The 22,595-nt window shown below is 35.7% G+C and overlaps 3 protein-coding genes and 1 long non-coding RNA gene across 5 annotated transcripts; 1 reads left to right on the top strand and 3 right to left on the bottom strand.

The window, feature by feature from the left end:
* Positions 1-537: 537 nt before the first annotated feature.
* Positions 538-2,783, bottom strand: LOC132632394 (uncharacterized). The gene is made up of 3 exons (XR_009579369.1): positions 2,324-2,783; positions 1,817-1,862; positions 538-893 (listed from the first exon to the last, which is right to left on the bottom strand). It is a non-coding gene; the product is annotated as an uncharacterized LOC132632394 (long non-coding RNA).
* Positions 2,784-4,676: 1,893 nt separating this feature from the next.
* Positions 4,677-8,955, top strand: LOC132632391 (kinase-interacting family protein-like). 2 transcript variants are annotated; one of them, XM_060348315.1, is made up of 3 exons: positions 4,677-4,908; positions 5,547-5,693; positions 7,799-8,955. In XM_060348315.1, the coding sequence occupies exons 2-3, from the start codon at positions 5,573-5,575 to the stop codon at positions 8,791-8,793; spliced, it is 1,116 nt and encodes a 371-aa protein (XP_060204298.1). In that variant the 5' UTR covers positions 4,677-4,908; positions 5,547-5,572; the 3' UTR covers positions 8,794-8,955. The 2 variants fall into 2 exon arrangements, with proteins under 2 accessions (XP_060204298.1, XP_060204297.1); XM_060348314.1 differs by having other exon boundaries at positions 4,682-4,908; positions 5,552-5,693.
* A 97-nt stretch (positions 8,956-9,052) lies between these two features.
* Positions 9,053-14,639, bottom strand: LOC132632392 (uncharacterized). Its single transcript, XM_060348316.1, has 5 exons — positions 14,004-14,639; positions 12,451-12,500; positions 12,041-12,128; positions 11,425-11,541; positions 9,053-9,339 (listed from the first exon to the last, which is right to left on the bottom strand). Exons 1-5 carry the CDS (start codon positions 14,481-14,483, stop codon positions 9,292-9,294), a joined length of 783 nt encoding a protein of 260 aa, XP_060204299.1. The 5' UTR covers positions 14,484-14,639; the 3' UTR covers positions 9,053-9,291.
* A 1,500-nt stretch (positions 14,640-16,139) lies between these two features.
* Positions 16,140-17,454, bottom strand: LOC132634147 (xyloglucan endotransglucosylase protein 6-like). The gene is made up of 4 exons (XM_060350444.1): positions 17,301-17,454; positions 17,101-17,201; positions 16,815-17,008; positions 16,140-16,606 (listed from the first exon to the last, which is right to left on the bottom strand). Exons 1-4 carry the CDS (start codon positions 17,452-17,454, stop codon positions 16,204-16,206), a joined length of 852 nt encoding a protein of 283 aa, XP_060206427.1. The 3' UTR covers positions 16,140-16,203.
* Positions 17,455-22,595: the final 5,141 nt, after the last annotated feature.

Raw genomic sequence — 22,595 nt, 5'->3', positions numbered from 1 at the left:
GCAAATTCCCCAATGTCAAAGGCAGTAGAGAGATGGACATTAACTTGTTTTGGAGCTCAGTCTTAGGTTGAAGGAAACGTGCGACGCGAGACACGTAGACTCCTTTTTGACAACAAATCACGGATTCGATCGATCTCTTATAAGTCCTTTAAACAACATTAATCTGATGACATTCACCTGCCCCAGTATTCGAGCAATAGACACGTAATAGTAGGACCAGGACTGCATTGCTAAGAGATAAAAATCTTTTTCATTCTCACGATAATTATTATTGTAAGCATGATCTTTACAATAGGAGTTAATTTTACGAAGAAAAGCTCTATATAAAATCTTACCATAGTATACTATGTAATCTCAAGGTTGAAAATAATGACACGCATATAGGATGTTACTGTCACGACTCAACCCCGTAGGCCGTGACTGGTGCCCTACTTGGGCACCCTGACATACCTATCCATATCTGATCACATCCAAATAGCATATACGACCATAAACACTATATGCCGTCTCAAACTATGTCAAACTGTATCGGACACATTTCAACGCAAACATATACATATACTTATATCAAAAAGCCGGCAAGGCTAACAGATGGCGCAACGGCCCAAAACATATACAAAGTGCACGCCGACAAGGCTGCCATAACGAACAGGGTCATACAAACACATCTGTACAGAAGTAGGCACACACACCCACAAATACGTCTACAGACCTCTAAACAGACCAAACAGATCATATGGCGGAACAGGGCCCCGCCGTACCCCTGAACAAATATATACATATGCATCAAACAAGTATATATACCAAAATGTAGGCTCCGGAATAAGATGAGCACTCCAAACAGCGAAAGAGGGTGTCCTAAACTGGTGGATCACCAAACTGTGCGTCTGTACCTGCGGGCATGAAACGCAGCCCCCCGAAGAAAAGGGTCAGTACGAAATATGTACTGAGTATGCAAAGCAGAAAATACAGAAACAAATCTGAGGCATAAACGAAATAGTAGTACAGAACATAAGTATAAATCCAACATATCAAAATTTGTTTACTTTCAAAAATATGTAAGTCATGCGTAGGGTACAGAAGAATATGGTCGCCCGCCCGTCGATGGCGCCATAACACAGCATAACACCAGAATGTTTCAAATCTCCGTATCCCCGTCACATATCACATCACAACATAACGCCATACACAGCATAACACCAAATATATGTGGAACCCGACCCTCTTTTGCGAGTAGCTCGATGAACCATAAACACAGCATAACTCCGGAGTATATCAAAGCGCGCACGATAACAGAACCGGCCCGGGACTTGGCGAAGAAAATAACAAAGTGCACGAATAGAGTCGTGAGTAGTCATATGCATAAAATCATTATCATAAATTCAAACATAAGTAAAATGATCATATTTGAAAATCGAAATAATAGTCTTAACAAATTCTTTCAAAAGTTCCCGAATTACATAAAGGAAAGTCGCGGGACCCACGGACGGAAATTTACCCAAGTCGGGCCCGCTTATGGAAAACATACTCGTTATACGTAATGCAAACCTTTATAAAAGCAATCCAAGCATTTATGTGAAAGATAAAATTTCGAAGTTCTTTAAAGTGAAATCTTTTTTTTTTTTTGCGCAAAGTTCGAAAAGCGATTTTTCGAATACGTAAAGGTTCATATTTCATCAAGTCATACATAAGAGTGCCAAAGAACATATACGGATCATAACATGCTCGGATTTCGGATTTAGAATTTTCCTTAAGGCTCTAATTTAGCCTATGAAAACTAAGACATGCCAAAAAGAAAGGAGGTTGCTTTACATACCTGTTAGCGGCTATTCGTAACTCGTTCGTCTCGTCGCTCTTTTAGCCTATTTATATAAGAGTAACGTTATTGTTAGTAACTATATTATCTAGTCTACAAATCCATAGCCTATTTCTTATCGAACTTATATTCCATCTTATACATATTCTTGTTTAAGATTTTCTATTATCTAAAATTTAGCGAAAATCCGGCAACACTTCCCCTATATTTTCACCTAATCAAAATTTTCAATTGCTCTCCTGTTGACACAGAAATACCAACAACAACATATGGATACAGTTATATTTTCAATTCCTCCAACTCAACAACACAACATCAACTACAACGTGCCCAAGCTAAATACGTAAAATTCCATCCACCACCACTCAAAAAAATACACTCCAAAACAGTCCACATAACAACAATAATAACTTATCCGATTCCCGCAATTAATTTCGTAGTTCCCATCTCGCAATTTAGCTATGAGAGGGATGAATTTAAATATATCAAGGAAAGGAGAATTATTACCTTATATTCCGTTAACTACTCTTCTTCCACCTTTCTTCAGTTCGAAGAAACCTCCAATCCGCCTAAAATAGAATAAAACACGTTGATGCTTGCCAAAAGAATTCACGTTGCTGATTTAATCTTGCAACTGTAGGAGAGGACATCATACCTCACTTGATATATTCATCAACAACATTTACTTGAGCTCTCCAAGAACAACTCTTGCTCCTACTAATTCTTGAACAAGAATGGAATATTGTTTTCCTTAAAGGGCCGAAAACGTTTTTGCAATACGTATGAATTTGTGCTATGCATTGCTTGATGAATCTAGGGAGGTTGTTGTACGTTTTTGGTGTCTTGTTCCTCACAAGGATTAGTATCCAAATGAAATGTAGCCTCATATGTTGATTTGCTATTTTAATAAATAAGTACATACTTAGTGGTGCTTGCTGGCAAACTTTTTGCACGCTTGCACTATAAACTTGACACCTAAGCCCCCTCCCCTTCCACTTATATTATTTGCACCTTAAGAGATTAAGTGTAGATAACACTTACACGGCTTATACATCTGGTCACTTTATTTGTGGTGATCATCGAATTTTTTGATCTCAATTTATTTAAAAAGTAATCATTTTTAATACACTTCATATTCATTGTCATGATCATGTGATGTAGCAGTAGTCCACAGTCCCTTTTTGTACACACAAAATATTATTTCCAATCACCGTCATTCACTTTCGAGTCTTAAATAATTTCGGGACCTCAAACTTTTATACCATGATCTCTTTATTTGCATACTTGAATGTGACTAAAATTCCATATAGTTCGTTATAACTTGTTCAATTTCTAAACTTTGACAAAACTTATTTTCTCCGATTCGTTTAACCTCCACGACACTTACTTATCACTTGTTACACATAATATTGTCCGTGAACTTATGTCAATTAACTTACGACAAATCCAATGCACAAAAGTGTGGAATTTAACAAATTCACGCACTAATAGTACGAAACACTTATCCTATCAATGTAATGTTCCTTATATTTACTAAAATGAATGCCTACCATTAATCCACGTAGTCACTACACTTTTTAATAGTAGCTATTCCTTCCTTGCTGTCCCACTTAACATTTAATATATAATACATATTTTCCAACTAAAAAGAATTTCTATCTGTTACACTTGTAAACAAAAAGCACCATATGTTTCCTTCTATATTTTCATCTAGTAATCACTATATCTAATTGGTAACGTAGTATTCATATGGTAATAATATAGCAATGGTGCAGATATTAATATCTATCATACGTATTCCTCAATAATTCTCATAATAGAAAAAGATAGATTTTCATAAGAGGAAATAATTTATGTACCCATAACAAATAAAATCTCATTTCTAAATGTCCTCATACCGCACACATAATTAAAAATGTATCCCAGAAGTAGTAACAGTAATAACTATAGAAAATTATACTTATCAAATATTTACTAAAAGGGGTTTACTTAAAAGAAAATACCATATCAAAACCATATATAACAGTTTCAAAATTCATCAAACTTATTCCGTTACTAATGTCATTGAACTCATATGTCTTCCAACTTGTGAAAACGCGGGATGTAACAGTTACTGTAGACACTTTTGCGGGTATTGATTCTCTTTTGTCCGGTTAGAACATAACTAGGGAGGTCAAATGGGTTTGCCGGGCAGGTCACGGTTATACAGGCTAATTTTGCTACCCTCAAATATAACCGTTAGAGTTACCTTTATTATTTTAGATTTGTCTATGAAGTGATCAAATTTAATATTTATTTAATTAGGAGTAGGTTAGTTAAATTATATATTTTTATCTAGTAATTAATATTTTCTTAAGGTGTATGAAAATGATTAAGTGGACATTCTTTTCGAACCGGAAAGAGTACATAATAGAGAACTATTCCTTCTTTAATTAGTAAAACTCTTATGAGCCTGTGTGGATGGACTTAAAAAAACAGTTTATAAGCTGAAAATAACTTTAGATAAGCTAAGTCAAACGGGTTTAATTATTTTTTTAAGCTTATTTTAAGTACAAAACGACTTATAAACTGGCCAGCCAAACAAAAAAAAAAAACTGAAATCAGCAACTTATAAGCCAATACAAGCGGGCTCTATCTTACGCAATGCAAATCTTGATTAACCACTCGAATACAAGTACGGAACTATATGGGAGAGTCATTTTTTTTTTTTTTCAAACATAGGAGTGTAGCTAGTAGCTGTAGCCTGTAGAACTGAGAACACCTCCTTGACCAATTGACCTGTCCATCAACTCTGTTCCCAGCAGCTTGCATTAAATGCAAAATACGGACTTAAACGTGGCAGCTACTGATTGGTCAAAAATCAAATCGTCGTGTGCGGGCTTTATCAGCAAGAAACTATTTGACTTCTCTTCCCTAACCCAATAAATTGTCCCACAAAACCCAAGAAAACAGAAAAAGGCCCAAAAGACCACAATCACTTTTAAAAAGATTAACCTTTTATTCTCTATAAACATTTGGATTTGCAACTCCGCCTAAACATGCATTTGGATCCCCAAGTTTTTTAGTAGCATCAACTTGTTTGTGTCTTTGAGGTAAGTATATCTCTTAATCTGTTATTAGTATTTTTTTTTTGTAGTGATCAATGATATCAAGTTAAGTAAGCTTTCTCTGTTTCCATCACTCAAATGTAATTTTTTTTTCTCTCTGTTATCTGTTAATCCATGCTTAAAACTGGTTCTACAGTTTTCAGAATCCTTTGAATAAACGTTGTTCTTGAAGCAAAATCTTTTTTTTATTTTCTTTTCACTTTTGTGTTTTTCTTCATGGTTTCAACTTTATCATTGTTCTCAAACTCAGATAATACCTTCTAGGAATGTTAAGTGGTAAGCTGCTTAAAGCTACATTAAGGAAAATTGTGTGATACATAGTGGCATTTAATACGAATATTTAGTATTTACATTCTAAGTTGCTTAAACGATCTTTTAACTTTGTTATCTGCATTTATATGTATAAATATTCTTGTGCTTCTGTACTGCTATTATGTTGCTTCTATTCTATTCTATTCTATTCTTTTTGCATAGGATACCTTAATTTGATCATAAAGTGTACTGTGCATTTCTATTTCCATGTCTTCATGGAAACTGCAACAGGGCCTAATTTGCTTATCATTACTTGATGAAAGAGTTGAAAGTGGAAACATTATTTCTAATGTGAAGGCCTTTTTGAATAGTGTAGGGTGCTATTTTACCTGTTGAAATGAAAGCAAAACAGAAGGTAGAGAAAAAGGAGTTAAGTCCAGCTTCTTCAATGGGTTCTTCATATCATACAAAAAGGAAAAGCTTCAGTAGACCCTCTTGGCTTCTTTGCACTGTTGCTGGTAAATCATTCATATATCTATGATCTTTTTTTACCTCTTATATTAGTTGTGTCTAAAAATTATTTGAGGTTTATTAGTAGGCATTTGGACATAGAAAATGTAGTATTTGAAGTTAAGTTGGAAATTGAAATTGTGTTGAGACATGTATTTAATTTGAATTGTTGTAATTTTAAATGATTTTTCATTTGAAAAGCTCGTCTTAATTTTTTTGTCAAATGTCGGTCCAATGTATATACAAATAATAGTTTTTAAAAAATGTTGAAAAAAATGAAGAAAAAAAATATGATCAAAGGGGGGCTTAGTTTTATACAACCAAAAAAATCCAAAGGGTGGCCGACACATACCTTTATTCTCCTTCACTTATAGACCATATTTTTGTTGTGGCAAGATTAGAATTTGTGATGTGAAAATAATTATTACTCTTCAGACCCACAAGAGAAATGAGTTTTCCAATATTTTATGTTCAAAACTTAAGTAAATTAAAATTGTACCTTCGTCTGTTTAATTGTTGTTGTGGTAGTAAAGAACATAAGTTGAAAATTCAAGACTTTTATGTTCGAAAGAATGGACAGAGAGGCATTGATTGTAGGGGGATGGGGTCCATTATGATTTGAACATTTCTTTCCCTAGAAAAAATGAGTAAGTGTTTACCTTTCTTTTTGAAGGGTTATGGGAATAGGGTATCATACTGATATGAAATGTCACTTTCTTTCTCAGTTATGAATAATAGTAGAGCTAGAAAGTTTCAAAAAAGCTGTGTCCTTTTGTTATTTATGTCTCTTGCATTTGTTCTACCTAAAGGCTTGAGAATATTGCATAACTTTTATTTAAGTTTTTAAAATTTGAATACTAAAAATCGTTTTCAAATGGAGGGAGAAATAGGGGACCGATTTTATTTACTTTTGGTCGATGCCGTGTTGCAGGATGAAAACGATTTTTTGTTTTCTTTACAGAATCTTTTCTGCTTTAATCTGAATCATATCTGTACCTTAGAAGAGTAGTAGTAGCTTTTATCCTTTTGCTGGATCAGAACAACCATATTTCTTTTGGGTACTAGAATCCAATGCTGTTTAAAATGTTGTTTGTAATTCTAAGTACGAAATCATGTGCTTGGTTCACAAGATCATATAAGGTTTTATTTTGACTTGTAATGACTACCTCTTTAAGGAAAGTGTTGAAATTAGGGTATGGATGCTAGTTGGATGTTGTACACTTAAAAAGACTAGACGTTTTTTCTTGATGGAACGTTCTAACAATTCAAGCTACAAAAACCAAAAAGAGGTTTTTTTACCTTTTATCTCTGGCTTAAAATAAGTATTTGTTCATTATTATCTTTTTAAAGGAATAAATGGGTTAACAGGGTCTCATAAAATTTCTGGAGTGAATTTGAAGTAATCTTTTACTAATTCTTTTTTAACAACTCCATTTATGTTTTCTTTGAACACAAAATCACTAATTTATTGTTTATTTTTATTTTGCTCAAATGAATTTCTCCATAGAAATATGAGAAAAGTAGTGTTAAAAAAGAAACTATTCAACTAGACAGAACTTGTTAGACAAGAATTTGAGTCTTAAGGTTTATGTTTGAGATAGTTGAGTAATATATACTGTTCATATGGATCAGCCAAATGTAACATTGTGAAAGATCATTACTTTACTGTTTTTAATTAGTAATTTCGTGTTCAACGACAAAAAAAACATCTTTAATTATGAAAATTCTTGTTCTGGATCTCGTGGACTCGGAATTGTGGTTTCATGAACACTATCTTCATCGTTTGCTTGCAATTGAGGTGAACGTAGTTTTTGCTGCATATCATAGTGATCCTCTTAAATTCTTGGAAGTCACAATGGGTTGAATTAATGAAACATGGAGCAGTGGGATTTTTCGAATTCAAACTACTGATGACAATATTCAAATAGTGATTTCATTTTCATGTACGTCCAAATTTGTCACTATCTACACATGGCCAAGACATGGGCTAAAGATGAAAACAATGTGCTATGCAGTTCAAATTTCAAATTCTAAATTCTTCAACTGTCAAATAAAATCGGATCATTAAAATATATTTATGTCTATTGAATTTGGGTGTTTTTGTTCTCATTAGATTTGGATGAGAAGATGAAGAAGGTGGCTCTTAAAATTCCAGAAAAAGACAGCCCTGACAGTTTTGCAGAACGCGCAGACGCCTATTACCAGAAACGGCCACAACTCTTGGCCTTACTTCAAGAACTCTACAACAGCTATGTCTCTTTAGCAGATCGCTACTGCCAAGCACTTGCCAAGAACCATAATCATTGTCGCTATTCTTCTCCAATTCCATCATTAACTTTCAGCGAAAATGGTACCTATGACGAGGAAGACAATGGTGGAGAGATGATTGATTCTGATGCTGAGAGTTCATTATCATATCAGCCTTCCTTCCCACCTTCAAAACCGGACAAATTTGATGTTGAAATGATTGTTGCTGACTTGGTTATCAGAAATGTGGACTATGATTTCGTCTTAGACGAGCTTAACCAAGTGGAAAGGCAAGACAATGAGTCATCAAGGAAGATAGAGTTGCAGAAAAGCTTACTGGATGTGATGGAATCAGAGAGGTTAATTCTGTTAAATGAGAATGCTAGATTGGGATACAAGGTGGCTACGTTGATGGAGGAAAACAAAGCGGTGTCTTCAGAATCTTTGTTCATGAAGAGGAAGGCTGCTGAGCTTGCGAGGTGCATATTAAAGATGAGGGAGGATCATAGGGTTTGCATGCTAAGTCGAAAGATTGAGGATCTTCAAGGGCAAATATACGGGTTGGAGAAGAGGAACAAGGAGTATTATGATCAGCTTGTGAAGCATGAAGAAGAGAAGACGCGTAGGTCCAAATCAATGAAGGTTAAAAGAGAAGTTAGCCTGAAATATTGCTTTAAAGTTCCTGAAGATGTTGTTGCTGGGATTACTAGGAGCTTTAGTTTTGGAACTCTGAAAAAAGGCGGTGACCAGCAAGTTAATGCTAATGTTGAAGTTAGGAAGAAGGTTCCTAAGTTGTGGGATAGGGTCAAGAAGTTTGATATCTTCTTTTGTGGACCTAATTTCAACACAGCTTATTGCTGATGACAGGCAATCAAAATATTTACTATATTGAAATTATTACTTTACTAGTATACCGGTAATTTGAGTAGAGAGAGACTTGAACTCTTGTATTTTGTATGTTCTACTCCAACCTTTTAGCAGGATATGAATGACATATGAAGAAAACTTCAATTTCTGCCCTAATCACATATTGATAATTTCTACAAGGATGGTAAGCTACTCCGATAGCGTGTAAGTGAAAATTGACTTTATTGATGTATATATTTAACAGACCAGCCAGTAGTCAATAAACAAAACAATCTAGGCAATGAACAAAACAATCTTCTCTGTACAGTTTATTCTGTATACAATGTCAAACTAAGACAATGCACTACAACACAAGGAATCATTTATATCAGTGGTGGTTCACATCTATAGACTTGGCATACTTGGAACATATTCTACATCAGCAATACCTACATACGATAGGCAAATTATGTTGACAGAGATCCTAATTAGTAAAACATACAAGCAGGTTCCTCATGCTGAATTTGCAACAAGTTTCTCCTTAAGCTTTGCAATCCGAGCCTGAAATATTAAGGACGATACATCAGTTGTGAAAAAGTAGATCTTGCGAGGACCAACTAGTTCACTACAATAGCTTCACAGCATGTCACCTGTGTGCATGCATGTGTCTCAGCTGACAGATTTACTTCAGGTCTATAATTCTTTCTTGTAATATAGTACAGTATTCAGTTTGGATTTTGATAGCTTATAAAGTATTGGCCAAAGTCATAGATGGACCCCTGAACTTGTCCTGATTTTTCATTTAGACCCCCCAACTGAGGGTCGTACCATATGAACCCTTCAAGACAACTGTTAATGTGCCATTTAAACACAATTATTGAGGTGGCAAAGCGCGTGCAATGCACTGCTCTAAAAGGGCGTGAGATGCCAATTTTTTCCTTTTTAAATTTTTTAATCATTAAAAAAATAATTATAAGAAAAAACTTATTTTAAAACAATTTAACTAATAAAAAAAACATTTAAAAAAAAATCCTAAAACCCAGCCCACCCTCCTCCCCGATCCGAAGCCGGAATCCACCGCAGCCGTTGTCAATTTTTTCCGGTGAAGCCGGATTCCACCGCCACCGCCGGCGTCGCTCTTCTCTTTTGCTTTGTTCAAATACAGCAGATTCGAGCCCTTAATGGACCAAAAAAATCAATAGTCCATGATTTCTCCATTAATGGACCAAAAAAATCAATAGTCCTTTGAAATAAACACACAAAAAAAAACCCTTCATCCAAACACACCCCTTTACTTTTCTTGCTTTTCCTCTTTCTTCCTGCTGCTGCTATTGATGTTTATTGTTTTTTAAAGTAAATTGTTTAGAAGGAAAAGAATTAGTTGGGAGTGGGAGGACGACGGATGGCTAGTGGAGGAAGAAGAAAAAGAGAGGAAGGAGAGGGGCGGTGGGGGGCTGAAGAAGAGGAGAGGGGTCCGGGGGGGGGGGGGGGCTGAAGAAGTTGACTATTTTTGTTTTTACTTTTTTTTTTTTTTTGGTTTGTAAAATCCTTTTATTTTTATTTTTTAAAGCTAAAATCCACGTGGCTCCGTCTCATTTGTTATTTTTGCGTGTGAATGCATATTTATTTTGTGTTTAAATGGCACATTAACATTTGTCTTGAAGGGTTCATATGGTACGACCCTCAGTTGGGGGGTCTAAATGAAAAATCAGAACAAGTTCAGGGGTCCATCTATGACTTTGGCCTAAAGTATTTTACTAACAAACACCGCCCTCCACATGGATTAGCTTTGTGGTGTGCCTGAGCAGATCTCTCTGTATACAGAAAAACATGAAGTGTACTACCATAATCACAAAAAACTGCGAGACCCTTTCATGGGCATGCCACAATTTTATTCTGTGTGAAATATAAATCTTTAGATTTTTTTTTCCTAGCACCTTGAAGCAAATTCATAACTTGGTAAATCATTTCAGTTTTACCAGGGAATATAAAGCTTAAAGTTGTTTTGTTCCTCAACATTGGCGGCAATTTTACGATCTGCCAATTTGTGCTTTTCCAGTCTTATCTTATTGGAACCAGACTATCAGTTACAAAGATATTACCTATTGAAGGAGAAGTTTATTTAGAGCCCGTTTGGCTTAGCTTATAAGTTGCTGAAAACAGCTTATCAGCTTATAAGCTGTTTTCAGCTTTTGTGAGTGTTTGGCTGGCTAGCTTATAAGCCATTTTGTGCTTAAAATGAGCCCAAAAAAATAATTGGGCCCGTTTGGCTTAGCTTAAAAAAAGCAGCTTATAAGCCAAAAAAATAAGTTGGGCTACCCCAACTTATTTTTTTCCGGCTTATAAGCTGCTTTTTTTAAGCCCATCCAAACAGGCTCTTTAGTTATTGACACAACTGGCTAGACTAAAGACTTCTAACATGTTATAACCGGATTTGAACTACAACCAGATGAACTATATCAGATTTCTATTACTTCTCAAATAGCACCTTCATTGGCTTAAGAAATTCTTTATTATTGTTTGGTGTTGCCAAAAGTTAAATGCAAGGAAGTTGACCTTCAAAATAAGATTAAGTCATATGATTTGCAATGCAGAAGCAAAAAGTTAATAATTCTACTGTAGAACCACAACAAACATGTATTGCACCTTGAAAGATTTTGAACGACGGATGGATGGATCTAACTCTAAAGCCATGGAGTATGACCTCTCGGCTGCATCAATTTGATCCAAAGTCATCAAAGCATCACCTTGGCAGATATAACCCTGTAAAAATCAGATCTAATAAGTATTTGCAAGGAGGGGTTAGAAGTAGATATAGTAATTTAATGTTTTCTTGAGGGGGGGAGCTAGGGTAGGGTTGAGGGGGTTCATCCGAACCTCCTTCGGCGGAAAATTACACTGTATATACAAGATTACAATTATTTTTTATGTATATATAGTAGATGTTGAATCCCCTGGACTTCTTCGTGTATTACTTCTTCGTATTTTTTAACCCCCTTAATATTTCCCGCCACTGGTTCTCTTCCTAGTTCGCAAACTAATAACTAATTGCAGAAAGAGAGTACAGATATTATGATTAATATTTATGCAATCATATGTTCTATCTGCTGTATTGTGAAGTGGAAATGAAGGGGATTGTAACCTCATGGTTAAAAAAGCTAATGTGAGCTTGTCAAGTTTAAGCACAAAAAAATTTCAAGTTTCGGTGCAAAAAAGGCTTTTCATGCATAGTGTAGCAGAAGTAAACAAATAATCAAATTACTTCAGGATAGTTGGAAGCAATAGTTAACGCTTCCTTAGCATCTTCAAGTGCCTCAGCCAAATTTCCCATTGCCAACTCCGCAGCAGACCTGGATGAAGACACTTATTTCAGCATCTTCTTGTTCACATGCATTCTGACCATCTAGACAACAAGGCATTAGTGACAAATTATTAAATATAAATTTGGATGCTGGAACAAAATATAGTGATCCAAGAATTTTTCAAATGACTTTAAGATAAACTCAGTAAATTAATCAGAAAGGAAGCCAAAAACCAAAATAAGAGACCGAATGATGATGGTTGCTTTCGTAAAAAATTGAAAGACAATCATGCGAATAACGAAGAGATTTAGTGTATCCTTCTGATTTATTTGATTAAAGAAAGTCCCAACTGATTTTAAACATAACAAACCTGTCTTTGAGCATAATATGAACACCTCCAAACGGTTTTAGATCAATAGCCTGCACAAGGAAATGGCAACATCAGTGCCCTTAGGCACCAATCTTGTATTAGATACAAAGTACAGGACGTATCTAAATGAGACTTGTAAAGCTAAAATATGAGTAATGATGGCAACATAGAAATAGAGAAAGTATTTAGCTTCATTTGTTAACACTTTAACTAACTTATAGCGAAAGGATAGTGAATGCCTCAATAGGAACTGTTTTGTATTCTGATGCACTACGCGAGGGACAATGAGGTTCAAATTAATCCAGCCAAACTACTTAGTGTTGTCAGAAAGCTGGAGATTTTTTCTTTTTTGATTAACGATGGTGCCCGGATCAGCTTGCATGCACTTTGATTGGTATGTATTACAGCTCACCGGCACAAGTACCGGGCAACTATACCTACCAGTACTTAGAATGATGGGAAGAGATCACAAAACTTTTGTTGCCTCTGATGGAACTGAAACAATGATCTCGAGATCCATTTTAACTTCATTGACCCTTAGGTACACCATTGGGTGTAGAAAGCTACAGATTACTTATCCTCTAGCAGAAATCCTAGTGCACTAGCGAAAAAGATATGTATTAAGAGATATACAATTTCTTTCTGGCTCTCACGAAGAAAAAGAAATGTATTAAGAGATTTACAGTTTCTTTCTGGTTCTCATGAAACACAAGTCTGTCACTCGTGAATGAACTGGTATCTACAGCTTAGAATTTTCTCATTCTCACCCGCTCAATAGCAAATACAGTACTTCAATTCCGCAAGGCGAATTGGAAATGTTTTAAAAAGTAAAATTCCATTGATTGACATCTGAAAGAAAGAGCTTTCATGAGGCAGACTAGATAATGAATTGGCTGCAAAGCCTAGGCCTTGGGGGAAAATGTCCTCATAATACAGGTCTCATCTAGGCTTTTAGAGTTCTAAAGTATAGCAATCTTTCTGCCTTGGCCATAAGTATCTCTCTGATAGTAAGAAATTCTTCGATTCAATTACCTTGAAAAGTTCAAATGTTATAATGTATAAGACCTTGAAAGGGAAAGTTGATTCGAACATTTACACCTCAAGCTTCTGATAAACCGTGCCATCTGTATGTCGATTATGTGAATCAATGACAATTCTCTTTTTCTATTTTAGTTACTTCACCATTTATATCATGAAATACTTCGACGGTCTGAAATTAATTACACTAACCAGTGACAAGTGACGCATTGATATTCATTCCAACGCACTCAATCCAGTTAAGACGTCCAAAAATCTCAATGGTCAATCTCACAACTTGATTCAGTATAAATATGAAAGGTACAATTACATTTTTGGATCGCTCAAAAGAATAACAGCTAGCAAATGTACATGTTTTGTATATTAAGTAAAAGTATACATACAATATACATAATCAGTGTATAGGTTTTATATATTTTAGCTAGCGCCCGTAATTACTTTCGACCTACGGGCCACGGGCCAAAAATGAAAAAAAAAATCCCAATATGAAACCACTAGTACTAGAAAGTACACACCTGAGAAAGTAAACAATGGGCCTCAGAAAAATTACCATTACCCATTTCATCCTCAGCTCTTTTCCTCAAAGCTAAGGCTTCCAAGCTTTTCCTACTTTCCCCTTCCACGTCATCCCTACCAAGACATAGAAACGCCATAATCTCAGCAGCTCGAGTAGAAGTACCACAATGCTTGACAAATAGAGCATCAGGTAAAACGACGATGTTTGGTCCAGCACCACAATTGCTAAGACAACCACATGAGTTAACGGTTACAAAGGGAGGGGAAATTCCAGATAAAACTTGAAGGGTGTCTAAGGAACCTTGTTTCCTGCACGTCCTGTTTGTGCAAACTCGAATTTCTATCTTCTTTTCGGCTTTTCCTGATGATGATGATGCTTTGATTCTTGTATCGTTAATGGGTTTGGAACTGGAATGAAAATTAAGGAGGAATGGAGAAAAGGGTTGCTGAGAAATGCTGCTTAGATGGACTGGACTCATCGTTTTACTTGTGGTTTTTGTATTCTGTTGCTCTCTTTCATTTGTATGTTTGTCTAGAGGAGAGATGGCAGAGTCTAAAACGATTTAAGGCGGGTAGGATAATGGTATATTCTGCTTGGGTCGTCCAAATGTTAGAGGCCCAATTTTATCCTTTTCTCAACATGACGTAGTAAAAGGGTTCCTTTGGTTGAAATGATAATCTCGGATCTTCAGTATAATTTTTTATTACTGTATAATATAAGCTGATAATTTTATTTATTTTTATATACATTCAATGTAGGATAACATTTCTAAATTACTAATTCTAGGATATATAATAAATAAAATGATAAAGATGTTCTTTTCCAAAACTCTTTCCAGAAAGTCCTTTGACAAAACCAAGGTTAAAATTACAACAAAAGTTTATTTAGTAAAAACCCAAACACATGTTTGTATTATATCTTATATATCGCTGAATGAACCAAACATCTACCACTAAAAGCATTTTCACTAAATAATCTGTCATTAATTTTTGTTGTTTTATTTGATTTGTATCTTGATATTTTACTGTCTTATTTGTCTTGCAATCCTAACTACCGAGGGTCTATCGATATAAGGGTAGGTAAGGTCTGCGTACATCCTACCCTCCTTAGAGGTGTTGGGAATAAAATAGATCCGTAAAAATAATATTCACGGTATTAGTGATAAACGCGGAACACTAACTTATGATTAAATCAGCAAGAATAAAATGCAGCAATAATGACACCAAGATTTTACGTGGAAACCCTTTTGAATAAGGGAAAAACCACGGCCAAGAGGAGCAGCTGATATCACTATAGTAAGGAATTTTACACTGTGTAGTCACGAGTATAAATACTCCAAAGACCACTACACACTCAAAAAGAAAAAAAAAACTCTTTTGATTTTTCCACCTCACTACAATATCACTCACACTCTATTTTTCTTCACAGACTATTTTCTTACACAGTCTATGGTATACCTCACTTTGCTCTTACTCATATGTATTGTCTGAGATTTTGGTGTGTAATTAAACTGAAAGAGAGCTCCCTATTTATAGGGATGGAGTGTGCAATTTTTCCTCTTGGCATTAATTGGCCTGTGCCAATTCTTCAACCTTGCATTTAATTTGGCCGGTGCCAAATTCAACCTTTTTGCAATTCTTTTTGACAAACTCTGCAATTTGGTCGGTGCCAAATTTTTCTTCCTTTGGCAAAGTCAAAAATTGTGGGTCTGGACCCCATGAATTGGTATCACTTTTTGACAAACTCTGCAATTTGGCCGGTGCCAAATTTTTCTTCTTTTGACAAAGTCAAAAATTGTGGGTCTGGACCCCACAAATCTTGGTATCAGAGCTGGATATGTCGTTGTAATATGTCATTAGTTTATTCCCGCATTTGAATATAACTTATGCACTTTTTTTGTGAAAGGCAAACTAAATTAATCTTTTAATTTGGCTTGCCAGCATCGATTTTCTGCAAAGTTAATTGTTAAAAAGAAGAAAAGCAAAAATTCAAGTGGAGACTAATGGTTAGGCTTGGATTCAAACAGTCTTTTGAACATGATTATTTGACGACCTAATTGTCTGAATCGTTAGACCACATAACAAGCTAAAAAGAAAATAAGATCAAGCAAATTGGACCATATGAATTTCAAAAACTTAAATTGCGTGAGACAGGAACGAATTGAGACATTGACATTGCTAGAATAGTGGTTGGTGTCTCTAGTGCAAGCACTCTTTAGGCATTTGAGTGAATCTTGCTGTGTCCTTACAGTAATCATACACCAAGTACTTTGATTGTACCATTTTGAATTGGCGCTTTTTGCTCTTTTCCAGCCCCTTCATGGCTGGCTTATCCCACAAAAATTGTGCCAACTTACCACATTTTGCACCTGCAGCAGCTATGTCCTCTCCAGACAAATCACAAGCATCGATCTCGAACGATCGAAATGCTGTAACAAATGGAGAGTGGCTCCAGTTTGTCTTCACTCTTCCTCCTTGTGTAGCCCAATCATCTGCATTCCACAACGACCCATAGATTCCCATGCCTTGATTTTTCGGGTATGGCACGCCTTTTTTCTCCTTGTTTTGAAACACTCTAATTGGAATCTCATCAACTGAAAAGCTGCAAAAAAGTCGCGTGTCAGGTAAACTTCTTCATTGTTAGTAGTAGATTTAACTTATATATACTGACGGTATAAAATTCTAAAATAATGAACTCTAGCAGTTGCACCTCTACAAACAACATTGATAGAGTTGTAACCCGTCTATATATTATCTAATGAAAAGCTCAAACATATTTAGGGACGGTTGAATTAGTAATAACTACTTACATGATAGTATGATGATTCCAGAAGAAAGAGTAAGTGTGGAAGTCTGTAGTTGGATCGAACCAAAGATTATGCCTCAGCTCTCGATCTCCCGTACCATTCAAGTAAATATTTGTTTGTACTAGGTATGGTTCTCCTGAAACATTCCCAAGAAATTCAAAGTCCAGTTCGTCGTGATTAGCTCCTTCTGATGACATCTGATGCCACATATTTCCAATCAATGTTAGTTATATTTTGAAGAAACAATATATATGTGTCATGATGGTGAATATTTGGTTTGATCACGTACATAAAAGGCAATGACTGTTCCAGCTGAATCTCCCTCAACTAGTTTGATCTGCGCGCTAGCTTTCCCAAACAAATATTTGATCTTCGACTTAAAACCGCAGCCTTTGTGAATATGAACACACATTATAATCATATTGCCTTGAATAGACAATATAATAAAATGCTAGGAAGTAGATATTAAGTGAATGAATGCAGTCTTACCAGAAGTATTGTCAAGGCTGAGACTAACTTGGTCACCTACAACAGCAATATGGTCAGCTGCCCAACTGGACTGGAATACATCAGTGAAGTTGACACTAGCACCTGTGTTTAGTAGCATAGATAGGATCAAAAATACAATCAAAGAGGATGACATTGCTGTCTGGAACTTGAATCCGATTAATTTTAGAGTGTAAAAGAAAAAGGGTCAAGTCTATCAGTCTATTAGGAAATGCACCAATCAAGAACTTGGAGGCAATTTAGTTTTATATATGAGTTGTATTAATATAGTAATAGACTGGAACATTTTTATACTAGTATCATGGAGTACAGCAAACAAGAGAATGTTTTAGTGGCAGCCATTGCACTGTTTCGTCAGCACGGCAGCATTTTCTTCTCATGTTTTGTTTACTATATAGTCTATGCTGCTCCACTAACTACAAGTTTTAAGAGTAACTTTTAACATCAAGGATTCTACAATAGAAAGTTCAAGTTATATATAATGATGACTTTATTTATAACAGGACATGATTAGATTTATCAGAGGGAGGAGCAAGTGGGAATAATGTTAGTGTTAGTGTGAGTATATACAGCCGAAAGTTCTGTATACCCACTAAAGCATTAGAAGCGCACTATGATTTTATGATTGAATGAAGCAGAGAATAAACAAGAATAGACCATGTATATGGGCTTAATATTTTATTTATTCATTGGGTGTGTTTACCCCGGATTCGGGAAACCAATTGAATTTGTACGCGGGTATGGGATATGTGTTTGGATCTTGATGTATATTTGATAGTGGAAAACAAGTGTATGAGTATGTAGTAATAAAACGGATTATAACAGTAATTTGCTTAGTTTGCTATGGACATGGACATTTAGAAGCTATGTTGAATACTTGATGGAAGAAACACAATATAAATGGAAACAAGTGGCTTTGGCCGAATCAGATATTGAGAGAGAGATTGTATATATGAGCTTCTTTATTACAAGTGTTCTTGAAAAGTAAAGGAGCCAACCCCCTTGAAGGAGGAGGATATGCCCTATTTATAGTGTCACCTCCATGGGTTCTCATACAATGGAAACTAATAGAATAATAGAAACTAGGACAGTTCTGCACGGATTTAGTGGGATTGGACTGATGGCGCCGTCTGACACACGCAAGGTAGGTAGTTGACTATGGCAGGACGCTACTAGCGCGTGGCCCGCATACATCGGTCACACGGACCAACGGCTACTCGGACTAACGGCCACGAATGCTCGGGTTATCGGGTCGGGATGTTCTAACGACGTCGAAGGCAGGCCTGCCGGTGTTCATGCCCAGCTCCGGCCCAAGCATTATCCCGGTCAAGGGCGAACGGCATCGCCACCCCATTCCCATTCCTTCCTCCGACTTCGTTCCTCCGGTTTGTCTCGTATCCGGTATTTACCGTATTCTTGGTGTTGTTTGAAATTGTGGATTTTGGCTTCAAGAACCATCTCCTAACATTTCTGCTAAATAAAATAAATCAAAAGTGATTATGACAACGAGTAACATGACTGTATTTCTTTATGCTTACCGAAATTCAGCTGATCAATGACGTACGTATATTCTCTCTAGCTTCTAATTCGAAATTTCTAAAATAGGAACAACTAGATCATAGAGTCCTAAAACTTGGTCTAACCGTGTCCTAAGAAATGAAAATAAAAAAAGCTACTACTTGCATATCAATGGGGCTGCAGGAACTAAGATCACGCATTTTCTTATAGCTTTGAGGGGAGCTTTTCTTATATATTACGAGCTTCTTCAATCTTGAAATTGGCTCGATAAATAAAACAATTTGGAGCTGAGATTAGCTGACCAACTGATTAATATACTTCTCAAAAAGTTAAAACTCTCTTAACTGATCACATTTTTTTGGATGTATCAGCTCATTCATTACAATTCATGAGGCAGACTATTTCTCATCTCATTCTTGTTCAATCACAGTTGAGTTCAGAGGCACTTTAACAGGAACTACTAAATTTATATTTGCAGCTCAAACTTGATATAACAACGTAAAGAATGGAATGAACTAACTTATTCTATTATTAGTCAACACTTCACCGTGCCAAAAACAATAAGGTTATTATTAATGGCGGAGCCAGAATTTCCGCCGAGGGGATTCAAAATATAAAAAAGTAAACATACGAAGAAGCCTAAGGGGTTCAACATCTACTATATATACATAAAAAAATAATTTTAACCTTATAAAAATAGTGTTTTTTTCCGCCGAGGGGGTTCGGATGAACACCCTCGGCTATATGTGGCTCCACCATTGGTTATTATGAGTTACAGCTCACCTTAAGAGCTTAGAATTTTAAGGCTTATACCTAGATAGCCCCTAAACGTGACATGTTTTGTAAGATAGACATATAAACTTACGGACTGACCAAATAAACACTTAAACTCGTCCAAAGTGTATTTTTTAAACACATTTATGTCTTATAGCTCACTACTAAAAAAATAGTATTTTTTGATCAAAAAATTTCGATCTCATGTGGTCGAAATTTTCTGAATTTTTTTAACAGATTTCGACCACACGAGGTCGATTAACAAACTGAAAATATCATTTTGACCTCATGAGGTCGAAATGTTTTCCAGAACAAATTAAAACTTATAATAAATTAATTTTGGAAATATCTAATTACATAAAAATAAAAAATTATTTAGGATTTTCGATCACATGAGATCGAAAATCTTAATCAAAATTGGTCAAATCTGACTTAAGATTTTCGACCTCATGCGATCGAAAATCCTAAATATGAGCCCGTTTGGATTGACTTATAAGTTGGTCAAACCAGCTTATAAGCCATTTTTTAACTTATTTGAATGTTTGACAAAATATAAATCAGCTTAAATTAAGTTAAAAAGTGCTTAACATAAGCCAAAACCTAGAAGTTGCTCAATCTCAATTTATTTTTTGGGCTTTAAAGCTATTTTGGTTTGACCAATAACTTTACCCTTTTATTCCTTATATTTTTCTATTAATTGCAATACTACTGTTACTTCTAAACTAATTTATAAAATAACTTTCGGCACTTAAAAAATAATTTTTTTTCCCGCTAATCCAAACGGGCTCTGTATCAACAAATACACAAAACCCTTCTCGCATTTTCTCACCACCTTGCTCGCTGTTGCCGCCAGCGAACTGGTTAGTTTTTTTTTTTTCAATCTCATTTAATGGTAGTTGGGATAAGTTTCTTGAAAATCTAAATGACTTAAAAAAAAACATTAATTGAATTAACCCTCTGTTTGGATGGTTGTTTCCCATGGTTCATTAATGTATGGTATGGTATGGTATAGTATGATGTTGTATTGTATTGTACTGTATTAATGAATATAATGTTTGGATAGATTGTATCGTTTGTTGTGGTTTAATAATATTTGTATTACTTGGTTTGATTGTATGGTACTGTATAATAACTTGTAAGTTTACTAAAATACCCTTAACTCTTAATTAGAAATAATTTTTATATATTAATAAAACTCTGGTAAAGAATAAAATAGGAACTTAAAAAAATAAGTAGGTAGTGGGTGGGGGAGAGGTGGGTGGTGTGAGGTGGGTGATTGTGAGATGAGAGGGGGTAGTGGGTAGTAGGGTGGGGGTGAGTGGTTGTGGGGGTTGGGTTGGGTGGTGGTGAGGGGTAGTGGGTAGGGGTGGGTAGTGTGGGATGAGGGTGGGGGTGAGTTGTTGTGGGTGGTGGGGGTGGGTGGCAGAGGAGTGGGGTAGTTGGGGGTGGGGGTGGGTGGTTGTTACACTCCATAATAATCCGTGCTACTTGTATTAAAACAAGAAAGAATGAGTTAAGAAGGTTCAAGGAAAGTTAATCGAGTTAGTAAGAATATAGTTATATATATATGGTTTCCTTAAGTATCCCAAGGTGACACGGTTACCTAAAGGATTTGAAATCGCGCTATGAATATGTATATGAGGTAATGCGAGTGACCTTTTAAAGTATTTGAGATTATTAGTAATGATATAGAGGATGGACAAAAGATATGAATATACTTTTGCGATTGGAGTTTCGTCAAAGCTTTGTGAGTTCTCTAGTTATGTTTAAGGTTATTGTGATTCTCTGGACCCTTCGAGACGTGTATATGGATTTTTTATTGATGTATATAAGTGTGTATATGTATGTATAAGAGGTTACATGAGGTTGGAAGAGGATTAGAAGTTAAACCAAATGAATCGGAACAACTTCAGTAAAATCTCGGACCCGATTTTAGTCTATATTGTAGGAGGCATATCTCCTAGTATATGAGGAGTTTTAAGATGTTTCAAAAGCCTAAAATGAAGTTCATTGAGTCTAGTTTTCAACGCAACAAACCGCTCGTCAAAATGATGTCGGGATAAGGAGATATGGACGATGCAAATTGGGCTGAGTGGGGATTAAGACTTAAATGTTCACAAATTTTTCACTAGTGGCCGTGTGGGCCCCACAAACACATGACAAAATCAGATTTTTGCCCATGCTTAGTTGGGGGAACATGTAAGACCCTCTTGGGCAGCAAAATGGTCTCCTTGTTGACCAAAAGTTCAGCCACAACTCATTTCCCAACTAGACAAAGTGAACTTAGAGAGAGAGAGGCTCTCATCTTCACCAAGTGAAGGAGAGAGAGAGCCACGGCCAGCCATGGCAGTTCCACCACCATAGCACGGCCAGCCCTTCTATTTTTCTCTTACCAATAAGTCCCTAAAGTGTTCTACACATTCACCATTAAGTTTCAAGTGAAGGAGAAACCATAAACATGCCATACAAGCTCCTATAGCTCACGGCCAGATTTGGGTTCTCCAAGTAGATTCAAAAAATATATTTTCTTCAAGTGTTTCAACCCTTATAAAGGTGTATAGCAACGTGGAGTAACCATTGGAGCAACAAGGACAAGTATTAGTTCAAGTCATCAAATTCTAGCCAAGTTGAAAAGTTAGATTGTCAAGGTAAGAATTGATCCCTTCTCATGCGTTTTTGTGGTGAATTGAATGTTTATGATGTTGCATGTTGGTATTGGACTGTTTTTCTTGAAGTTGAGGTGGGCCGTGTGCTATAGACTTAGATGGAATAATGCTCAATCTTCTTGTACATGTATTGGGAATGAATTGAATGTGTTGTAGTATGGATAAATGAATGAAAATCATGAAGTTGTTGTGGTTGTGTTGAAGCCGTGTAGGGGGCTGATTTAAAGGAATTAGTGGACTGTTTTGTGCCATGTTTTAATTGTTGTTGTTATGGACATTGTGGTATATCGTATGCCTTATGAATATGTGAATTGAGGTG

This window comes from Lycium barbarum, chromosome 3, assembly GCF_019175385.1.
Source record: "Lycium barbarum isolate Lr01 chromosome 3, ASM1917538v2, whole genome shotgun sequence".
Taxonomy (NCBI): domain Eukaryota; kingdom Viridiplantae; phylum Streptophyta; class Magnoliopsida; order Solanales; family Solanaceae; genus Lycium; species Lycium barbarum.
The sequence above is the reverse complement of the archived record's forward strand: the minus strand, read 5'-3'. Positions and strand labels throughout refer to the sequence as shown.